Below are 11327 nucleotides of genomic sequence, written 5' to 3'. Positions count from 1 at the left end.
ACTTTGTAGCCATAAAAGAGCCTCCTTTTATTTACATGTTTAATATAAATATAGATGTTTGCAATGTGCTTGGTCTAATGTGTTTTCTGAATTTATTAAAGTAGAGTTTTTGTATGTGAATGAAGGTGTTTGCATGTTTATTTAGCCAATAACATGTTTTATTTGGTGTTTTAAAATAACTTACGTTAGATGTTTGAAATGTTTAAGGTAAAAAATGTTTGTTCTGCAATCTGCTGTTCCTTTATTGCATTAATAAATAATAAAGAGCCGCTGAAGTATTTAAATTTAGTAGTTTATTTTTTTTTTTTTACTGGAATAATGATAATATCCTTTTTTTTTTTTTTTTTTTTTTTAAAACACAAAATTAACAAAATTTTTCCATTGCGTCCACAAGACCCAACAAGGCCTGGAGATGGAGCCTCATGTTGGAAACAATCTCCTGCAACGATGTGGGATCTCCAACGGCAACATCTGAAATTAAGAGATAACATAAACATTACTAACTTACTCACATTGCTTATTATCCAAGCAAGGCACAAAGCACACTTTAATGCAGGCAGGTCCAAACTGCATCCCTCAAGCTTGTGTGAAACTACATATACCAGCATGCGTTGACTCAGTTTTGGGGCCAGGGAATGCCAAACCTGTGTCAGGGCATGCTGGGATGTGTAGTTTCTCAACAGTTGCAGTTGCGCAGTTTGGACAGGCCTGCTTAATGGCAAAGTTGATACATCATGGCTGTTTTATGGTACAATCATTAGCAGAAAAACACACAAGCCTGCTCAGTCTTTTTTTGTTACTTATTACAGTTTTCTTGACCATGGGCTACATTTACTACTATGTGAGTTCATTTTAAGATGTAGCGTCGCCCATAGCAAACAAGCCAAAATAAGATTATTATCTTGTAGAAGTGGTTCCCCAATTGTAAAGATTAATTGTATTGGTTGTTATGGGCGACATCCCATGTTAAAGATAACTTCCATCTTCGTCACTGTTACACCATGTTGGCATTCATTCTCATCTTTTTTTTATTTTTAGTTTTTAAGGGGTTTGGTCCTGCCTCATCACACTGCATATCAACATCTTCAGAAGGCCAACATATCCTAGCATTCCCACACTCCCTGAAAGCTGCCCTTACTAAATAAGTGCAAACAGGTTTGACTTGAACAATTAGTCATTTTGTGAATGTAACTTTCACACCACAAATCAGTGTGTCATTAGGCTGCATAACAAAGTGAAGCATGTGATTTGTAAGTGCAAATATTAAGACTACACAGGCACAAGTGTAAAAGACCAACAACATACTAAACTCCACTCAGGTCTAACTGTTTACCAGAAAATGTAACACATATAAACCCTGTTGTCCTGGCAACCCTGGCTACCTAATGAGTGTCAACCTAGAGTGGACACACAAAACATTGCACACATACACACTGTACATATAATGACACTCACAAATATGTAAAGGCAACATGTACACCATGAAGAAAAACACAAATATTTGTCCTTGGCCCAAGAATTCAAACAGTACAACACTGCATGTTTTGTCATTGTAAGTGTAAGTGGGTAATCATTTGTAAAAATTTTTTAAAAAACTTACTTTCCACGGCAACATGAAGACTCCCTGAACTGTCTTCAGGGGCTTCCTCTGCCCATTCACTGGGTGGGGATGTTGGCTGGATGGGGGAAGGCGGCTGGATGGGGGAAGGAGGAGGGATTGGGGAAGGAGGAGGGATTGGGGAAGGAGGCTGGATGGGGGAAGGAGGCTGGATTTGTACTGCAATTTCAGAGGGGGGGTCTGATTGAGAGGGCGAGGGGGGCGGAGAGAAAGTTAATGCAATAGAGGGTGAGGGGGGTTGAGATGGTGATGTAGAAGTTGAAGGAGAAGGGGTATGGGAAGGAGGAGAAGGGGTCCCAGAAAGAGATGGAGAGGTGTGGTGAGAAGGGGAGTGGAAAGTGGAGTGGGCCAGGGAAGCTGAGGGGGACTGGGAAGCTGATGGGGACTGGGAAGATGAGGGGGACTGGGAAGATGAGGGGGACTGGGAAGCTGAGGGGGACTGGGAAGCTGAGTGGGACTGGGAAGGGGAGGGGGACTGTGAAGGGGAGGGGGAGTGAGAAGGGGAGGGGGACTGTGAAGGGGAGGGGGAGTGAGAAGGGGAGGGGGACTGGGAAGGGGAAGGGGGCGGAGAGTTGTGCCGTTGTTGTTGTCCTATAATGATATTATTGACAACATTTAGTTTACATGAGAAATTACATAGTAAACAATTTGAATTATCAATGTTCTGTTCCATGTAAAATTCAGTGTTTTTAAAAATTGAAAAGCAAACATGTTAAGATCCTCTTCATGTTGGCCACAGCAAACAAAATGAGTCCAAACTTTTACTTTGAAGCTCATTCCTTAATCTAGTCCATTGAGTCATAGTGATTGGTCTAGGCAACATCACCAGATCACTATTCAAGGCACCTTATTATATAGCCAGCACTGATCAAGTATTTGTGTACAGTTTCCTGGCTGGTTCTTATTTCTTGAAAACATGCACTTGTTTGGTGACAGTTTGCTACAGTCAGTACTGTTTGCCCTAACCACACACACTGTCCTATTTTCCAAAAAAGGACACTCAAGGTTGCAATTAGCCTACCACTTAGTGTAAATTGTGGGTAATTCCAAGGGGATTACAGCAGGAATATAGTTTGCAATTGGCCAAAACCATGTGCACTGCAGGGGAGGCAGATATAACATGTGCAGAGAGAGTTAGATTTGGGTGGCTTATTTTATTCTGTGCAGGGTAAATACAGGCTGCTTTATTTTAACACTGCAAATTATTTTGCAGATTGAACACACCCCGCCCAAATCTTACTCTCTCTGCACATGTTACATATGCTTCCCCTGCAGTGCACATGGTTTAGCCCAATTGTTCACTAAATTCCTGCTGCAAACAACTTGGAATTTCCCCCATTAGCACAATTTATGCTAATAATCTTATGTAATGTAACTTACTTCGTGTATGCATAGTTCGGATTTGCTGGCGGATCTCCGCCAACAGATCGGGAGTCCTCCTGCGGAGATCACTCCACCTCCTCTCAAGTTGTATGATTGTCCGCCTGCTGCGGACGCGAGTCCGCAGCAGGCGGCGGACCTCCGCGTAGGCCTCGCGCTTCACCCGATTGGGGATGAAGCGCCCAACGCGGCCTACGCGGCGGTCCATCACCGCAACCAGCACGCGGAGCTCCCGCCTGGTGAACGGTGCTGCACGCATCATGGCAATGGCGTTTTCCTTATTTGGGCATATATTTATAGTGTCTGTTAGCATGTGATTGGTCCAAAATCTATGTTGTCATTTCTAATAACTTTATTGATCTTTGCAATGCTGTGAAGAGCAGAGTGTTATTTCGCACGAGCGGAAATACGCATTCGCAGAAGCAAATATTTATCATAAACAAAATAAAAAAAAAAACACAGACACAGAGACACAGTTTATTTAAAATTACTATACAGATCTGTGTACTCACCACAGTTCGTGTGATCATTCAGCTGGACAGTCACAAAGTGGGAAACATTGAGTATCATTTGTTTGTGTGTTTGTTTACATAATCAGGATTTGAGGATATAAAACAAATAAGGACACTATTTAGCAACATTACATTATTTGGTTTTCTAACTAAACATTGTAAACTTAACGTGTTTGCGGAATTTGACGCCAACAAAAATTACCCATTCCAACACAACAAAAGTCTTACACAATCACTTTACAATATCATACAAAATGTCATCATTGTTAAAAAAACATAAGCATACTGTGTTTTTAAATTTTTAAAACTAGAAAATATCAAAACACTATACCTGGGGGGCGTGGCCTGGAGGCCGATCAGAGTGGCTGCACAAACAGGGAGCTCTCTACTCCCTGAGGAAATTATCCCTCTGTTTCCCTCCCCAGACCACTTTTTCAACCCACCAAACCATCTACTACCCCTCCGGGACCCCCTCACACCGGTGGACCTGTGCTGCGGAGTCGGGAAGCCGGTATACTGGCTTCTGCGGACTGCGGCCTACGCACCCACCTGAAGCCGGGGCCTCGATTTCCGGCGATACCCGTCGCGGAGGGCGTCCGCCCTTGGAGCCCCCGGAGTGCCCTCACGGGACCCCCATCCCTGCTTTAAACACCCGGACCTCCCTTACCTGGCACCGGAGATCGGCGGTGCTGCGGGAGGGGGAAGAATCCGGGCGGACGCGGCTGCGAGAGGCACGGAGCCCTGACGGCGGCGGCCATCTTGGACCTCGGGACCCGGGCGGAGAAGCGGAGGACCTGCGGCCTGGAGAGCCCGTCTGCGCAGAGGTGAGCCGCTTTCACCGACCCTTGCTCACCGCTGCAGTCCCTCATCCTGCACCATACCCCACAGCACCCGCAGACGGCCGACGGCCCAGCCACGCTCGAGGGGTTGGACGCAGCTCCATCCCCCCCCCTCCTGCGACCTTAATCAAACTGAGGCTGAGGGGATCTCCCCCACTCCTGCTACTCACCTGGAAGCCCATACACGCTCTTTCGAGAGGTGCCGGCTCGGACCACCCTCAACCTCCGGCTCTCTGCAACCCGCTCCAGCGGCGGCCGTCTGGTAAGTCTCCGGGACCGCGGTCCCTTCTGCCTCCATCCACCTAAACCCCACTGAGGCCTCCACGGGAACCCGCCTGGGAGTCGCTTACACATCAGCCCGCGGTCCTCTCCCCCACCAGGTCCCCGCCGCGGGGCTGCCCCGATCGCCGGCTGGTCCGTGCCCGGGACACGTCCCTGTGGTCCCCGAGCGGTGGAGATAGTCTCCGGGACCCCCTCTCCTGCGACTTCGGATTCTCACCCTCCAGTCCGGGCCGGGGTGCCCTCCCTCTCCTCCCGCGGGCCTCCCTGAGCGGGCTCCATCTGCCGGGCTCGGCTGATGTCCACACCGTAATGTCCCCTTAAAGCCCCCGAGTCACCTTCCCTGGCCCTGAGCCTCACAACTGGAACGCCACCCCCATTCCTCACCCTGCTTTCCACCTACCCCCTACGCCCCCAAAATGACCAGGGGTAACAAAAAATCCCAGGGGTCCGATCTCACACCATTTCTGACCAAAAAAGGCACCCCAGCCACGAACAGGCCCAACAATCCCGGCCCCTCTCGGGGCCCCTCCGAATCGGAGGCCGAAGATGACGATCTCACACCCCTCACCCGCAAGGACTTCCTCTCCCTCCTTAAGGAGATGCGGGACATTAAGTCCTCAGTCCAAGCTCTACACTCCCTGAAATCCGATATAGCCGATATCGGCTCCAGAACGGACCAACTCGAAAGAAGAGTCGAAGAGGTGGTAACGTTCCAACAAACAGCAGAGACCGAGCTGCATCAACTCCGTCAGGATGTTGCCCACCTCCGGGAGGAGAACAAAGACCAAGACAATAGAGCAAGGAGAAATAATATGAGGATTCGGGGTATCCCTGAGGAGGTCGAGGCGTCTCATCTTGAACTCTACCTTAAACGTCTTTTCGCACACCTGTCGCCCGACACCCCTGAGGAACATCTCCTCCTGGACCGAGCACACCGGGCCTTGCGACCGCGCTCCCAGGACTCTTCTCAGCCCAGAGATGTCATTCTCCGAATGCACTATTTCACTGCGAAGGAGGCCGTTATGAGGGAGGCCCGACGGCTGGGATCTGTGACTTTCCAAAACACCCCACTCCAGATTTTTCAGGACTTATCCCCGCTAACCTTAGCTAAACGCAGGGACTTCAAACCCATCACTTCCCTGCTCTCCCGTCACAACGTGAAGTACCGCTGGGGTTTCCCTTTCCGGATCCTAGTGTGGCACCAAGGAAAGCTCCTCACAGCTAGAGACCAATCTGAGGCCCAAACACTCCTCTCTAAACTGGGCATCCCCGCTCCTGACCAAGATGTCCATTCTCCATCCCTCCCACCACGGACACGGCGGGATTCGCTTCGGTCTCCTCGTTCTGAGTGGTTCACGGTGCCGTCCTCCGGGGCCCCCCAGGCTCCACCCCCAGTGCCCTGAGAACTCTCACCTCTCTACGCTACAGCACCCCACATTGAATTGGGACGATCACTTCTGGTCGTACCCCCCCCACCTGAAGTGCTACATTACCTTAGGCTCTTCGTGACGCTACTTCCTGATCCCTTGGTTGCTTCACAATAGCATTGTTGTTATCCTCTATTGAAATGTTATGTTGTTTGGAAGTTTAAATGTCTAACTGCTTACATACTCAAAAGTTACTCTCCTGATATGTTTCCATGCAGATACTTGACCCACTCTCCCCCCTCCTCCCCCCCTCCTATTCTCCGCCCCTTGGGGCGGGCGCTCCAGCTATCTTCTCTACCTGTCTTCTCTCCAGCTTTCTCCCTCAGGTACCCCCAGGGGAGGCTTGCCTCCTATCTTTTCCCGAGCGGCTCGTGATTCGCGATCAGGGCCCCATGCCGCGCCCCCACAGGGCCCCGGGCCCTACCGCTGACCTAGGTGCTCCCCCAACGCCTAGTATTCCCTCCCCTTGTCAGCTTTACCGGTCCTGGCCTCCTCTGCCAGACGACCAACCACCCCCCCACCCCCTCCGGTCCTCTTTCCCTTCCACCCCTCCTCTGACCACACTCTCTCTCATTTCATATATCTTCGATCTGTCTCCCCCTCCCCCTTCTCCACCTCCAATCACTCCCGCCCTTTCAAATCTGCCTACCTCACTGCTGCCTGCCCATGGGTCTCCGGGTACTCTCTCATAATGTGAAGGGCTTGAACAGCCCTCAAAAGAGAGGCAAGCTCTTTGCTTCCCTTAAACACCATAGAGGCGATCTGATTTTCCTACAGGAAACTCACTTCGTGCACGAATCTCACCCTACCCTGCAATGTAAACCATTCCCCGTTTCCTTTCATGCCTGCGATCACCTAGCCAAAAAACGTGGAGTAGCAATCTTAATTGCCCGCCACCTGTCTTTTGAACTCCTAGACTCTCATGCTGACAAAGACGGCCGATTCCTTGTCCTAGTGGGTAAACTCAACAATAATACATGCACCCTGGTTAACGTTTACGCCCCTAACCAGCGACAGGAACGGTTCTTTACAAGGCTAGATAATCTCCTCACTCGAGTCCGACAGGGCGACCTTATACTTGCAGGTGACTTCAACTCCGTTCTCAATCCACAGCTAGACCGCTCTACATCTTCCCCTACTCCTTCCCCGTCGGACTCCCTTTGCTCTAGATCCCTCCTCCGACTCATGCGATCCCAACTCCTCTACGACTCTTGGAGGATAAAAGACCCCTCTGCCCGCGACTATACCTTCTACTCTGCCCCTCATAACTCCTACTCCCGCATTGATATGGTCCTGCTCAGTCATGATCTTGCTATCAACCTCCGTGATGCCCATATCCACCCACTAATCTGGTCCGACCACGCCCCCATCTCCTGCGACCTGGCAGGCTTGGCTTCCCATCCTCGCCCCATGACATGGCGCCTCAACGACTCCCTCCTACACAACCCTGAGACAAAGTCCCATCTTCAAGACAAAATCTCTGATTATTTCACCTTAAATGACTCCCCCGATATTTCTAGACCCACCCTCTGGTTGGCGCACAAGGCTGTCCTTTGAGGACACCTTATCAGCCTAGCCTCAAAAGCTAAAAAGCAATCCCTTTCCCAATACAACAGGCTCTCCATTAAACTCCATGCACTTGAGACCCAACACAAGGCGTCTCCCGACCAGGCGGTCTTGTCCGAACTTCGCACCATTAAAGCGGAACTCGATCTTCTTCTTACTACACGGGTGGCCAAGCGTCTTAAGTGGCTTCGCCAGTCTTTTTATGAGAAGGGTGACAAGGCGGACAAGATCCTGGCGGCCCGACTCCGCTCCACAATAGCCAAAACCAACATTGTCACTATCAGAAACTCTCTCAACCAAATCATTCAGGATCCCACAGCCATTAGAGCCGCCTTCCAATCCTACTACACCGACCTATACAACCTTCCGCCCCCTCCACCGGGCTCTTCCCCCCAACCTCGATCCGACCTTATCTCCCACTTTCTCTCTGCTTCTAAACTACCCAGACTACCCCCGGACGCCTTGGACCTTCTCAACGGTGAGATTACGGTGGAAGAAATCACCCAGACTATACTCATGCAAAAAATAGGCAAATCTCCGGGCCCAGATGGGTTCACCGCTCTCTACTACAAGAAATTCTCTGCCCTTCTCTCCCCCCACCTACACTCTCTCTTCAATGGGATTGTCCAAGGCGACCCTTTTCCCCCTGAGATGCTAGAGGCTAGAATTGTGGTGATCCCCAAGGAAGGCAAGGACCCCCTTAATTGCGCAAGCTATCGCCCCATATCTCTCCTGAACCTAGACTTGAAAATCTTTGCTAAGATCCTGGCCAACCGTCTTAACCCATACCTCCCTTCCCTTGTCCACTACGACCAAGTAGGCTTTATCCCGGGCCGCCAGGCAAGAGACAACACCAGACGTGCCATTGACCTTATACATATCTCTAACTCCAGGAGATGCCCCACTATCATGCTTTCCTTAGATGCCGAAAAAGCATTTGACCGGATCTCCTGGGACTTCTTGAAACCCACCTTGGAGGCCTATGGCCTGTCCGGTGGCTTCCTCACTAGCATCCTAGCATTATATTCCACCCCCTCTGCCACCGTCCTTATCAATGGTACCCCATCCGCCCCACTTAGCATTTCCAATGGCACACGTCAGGGCTGCCCCCTCTCCCCCCTAATATTTGCCCTTATTATAGAACCCCTTGCCTCCCAAATTAGAGCACATCCGGATATACACGGAATAAAGGTAGGCCCCACAGATCCCAAAATCTCCCTCTTCGCAGATGACATCCTACTCTCCCTCACTCAGCCCCTTATTTCACTCCCAAACCTATTTTCGGTTCTACAAGCCTATAGCCTTATTTCAGGCTACAAGATCAACTACTCCAAATCTGAGGCCATGATGCTACATATCCCCCAACACCAGGCTGAGTCCCTTCGCACCAATTTTAAACTCAAATGGCACCCCACAAAGATAAAATACCTAGGGATATACCTAACCCCGCGCTACGACTCCCTCTTCCGGGAAAACTTCCCACCCCTTCTTACCAACACACTAGCCGACCTGACCTCTTGGAACAGTCTCTTCATCTCGTGGCTGGGCAGGATCATAGCAGTTAAAATGACCATAATCCCCAAATGGCTCTACCTTTTCCAGACTCTCCCTGTGGCGGTCCCGGCTCCCTTCCTCCGCAATATCCAACGGGCCCTTATACGCTTTATTTGGAACCACAGACCTCCCCGCATTGCTGCCAACACTCTGAAAAGAGCAACCTCCATGGGAGGCAGAGGACTTCCCGATGTCAAATTATACTACCTCGCCTCCCACTTATCCCACATTGTCACTTCCTACGCTCCTCCAGGATCGGTTTCCTGGCTGGACATCGAAGCAGCCTTCATTGGCATCCCAGATCTGACCCCCCTATGGGGACTCCTCTCGACCCCCAACCTCTAATCTTCTTCCCACCATCAAATTCAACCTCAAAACCTGGGACACCCTCTCTCTGAAGTGGGGTCTCACCACCACACCCTCACCCTTAACCCCCATCTGGCAGAACCCCATGTTTCCCTCCGGACTCTCAGCTACGAGATCCCGGACGTGGATAACCCTAGGCCTTAAATTCCCAATTGACTTTGCCGACCGAGGCCAATGGCTGTCCCTCCCGGACCTCCAGCAGAAAATCCCCTCACAACCACTCAATCCCTTTCAATTCTTACAAATACGCCACTTTTTAACTTCCCTCCCTTCCACCGCCTTACTCTGTGCCCTTACTCCCTTTGAATCCCTATGTGTCAACTCTCATTCCTCCAAAGGCATAATCTCCCAACTTTACTCTCTCCTACTGGATTTTTCCCTGCCCCTATCCCGGCCCCATGAAGTTGCATGGGAACGGGACCTCGGGCCCCCACCTGAAACTCAGGATTGGGAGGACATGAGACTAGGCATTGCTAAAAGCTCTATTGCCACCGCCTTTAAGGAAACGGCCTACAAAGTTTATTACCGCTGGTACTATACCCCCGACCGTCTTAACAAATTTTTCCCGTCCTCCTCTTCAGCCTGCTGGAGGAACTGTGGGGATAGAGGTACTATGCTCCACATATGGTGGACCTGCCCGGTTATCGTCCCCTTCTGGGATCTGGTCCACTCCCTCCTCAACTCACTTCTAGAACCCCCTGTAATGAAGGACCCTTGGGTCTCCTTACTGTGTCTCCCCTCCCCACACCTCAATAAATTCTCCCAAAAGCTAACCTCACACATTCTGGCCGCAGCTAAATCACTGATCGCCCTCAACTGGAAGAACCCCTTACCACCCTCCCTACTATCCCTCAAAGCTAAAATCTGGCACATCGCCTCAATGGAAAAGATAACCTATTACCTCCACGACCGGGGCCACGTCTTCGAGCAGGTCTGGGCTCCCTGGCTCACCGCTGAACGTGGTTAGCTGGCTCCCTCCACCCGCTCCCGCCCCTCCCGTAGACCCATGGGCACCCACTCCCTTCTCCCCCTGATATCCCTCCTCATCTCATCTCTTAACCTTCTCAATTATCTCTTCCCCCTATTACCCTCTCTGTCTTCGTCTCTCCTCCGTTCCCCCCCCCCCCTGTTATGATCTTGCTGCTCTTAAGACTTATATTATGTACGGTTACAAATGTGGTTATTCCCCCCCCCTGTTTCTCTTCTCCTCCCCCCCCCCCTGATCCCCATGTTTGAACTTGACTGTTTTTCCCACACCAACTAACCCTGTTACTCATTTGAAAAATTGTGGTCCATTTTGGACACTGGCTATGTTGGCCATCTGTCCCTTGTATTCCTAGAATGCCCTCTTTATGTATCTGACCACGTATAAATAAAGAATTTCAAAAAAAAAAAAAAACACTATACCTGAAATATTCGGCAACAATCCTTGCCCTCACTTGGCTCCCCCTCCGTGTAACACTCCCCCCACCGAAATGTCGAACAACCCCTGGCTCCTCATCAGGCAATTCCTCTGCCTGAGGAAGCTCTACACTACTCCTTACCGCGATATTATGTAGTATTGCGCACAGGACCACTATTTTACTTGCCATCTCGGCGAATACATGATGTCGCCACCAGTGCGGTGGAGCACACGAAACCGCCCTTTAAGGACACCAATTGTGCGCTCCACCAGCTGCCTAGTGGCAGTAAGCGCGGAGTTAAATGCCATCTGTGGTCCTGGCCTGGGATTACGGTAAGGAGTCATGAGCCAGGGGGTGCAAGGATATCCACGGTCTCCTGT

At 50.3% G+C, this 11327-nt stretch overlaps 1 protein-coding gene across 4 annotated transcripts in view; it reads right to left on the bottom strand.

Annotated features, from left to right (window-relative positions):
- Positions 1–294: 294 nt before the first annotated feature.
- The window catches only part of LOC135050066 (uncharacterized), a 72031-nt gene continuing 60998 nt past the window's right edge, over positions 295–11327 (bottom strand). For 2 of the 4 annotated variants that reach the window (XM_063956185.1, XM_063956186.1), the window contains 3 exons: positions 10952–11323; positions 3511–3532; positions 1802–2209 (listed from right to left, as the gene is read on the bottom strand). In XM_063956185.1, coding sequence (XP_063812255.1) covers positions 11121–11323 — 203 coding nt within the window. In that variant the 3' untranslated portion in view covers positions 1802–2209; positions 3511–3532; positions 10952–11120. Of the gene's footprint in view, positions 472–1600; positions 2210–3510; positions 6292–10951; positions 11324–11327 lie in introns of those variants that run through there. The other 2 variants (XR_010241538.1, XM_063956187.1) reach the window with 2 other exon arrangements.

This window comes from Pseudophryne corroboree, chromosome 2 (genome assembly GCF_028390025.1).
Source record: "Pseudophryne corroboree isolate aPseCor3 chromosome 2, aPseCor3.hap2, whole genome shotgun sequence".
Classification (NCBI taxonomy): domain Eukaryota; kingdom Metazoa; phylum Chordata; class Amphibia; order Anura; family Myobatrachidae; genus Pseudophryne; species Pseudophryne corroboree.
The sequence above is the reverse complement of the archived record's forward strand: the minus strand, read 5'-3'. Positions and strand labels throughout refer to the sequence as shown.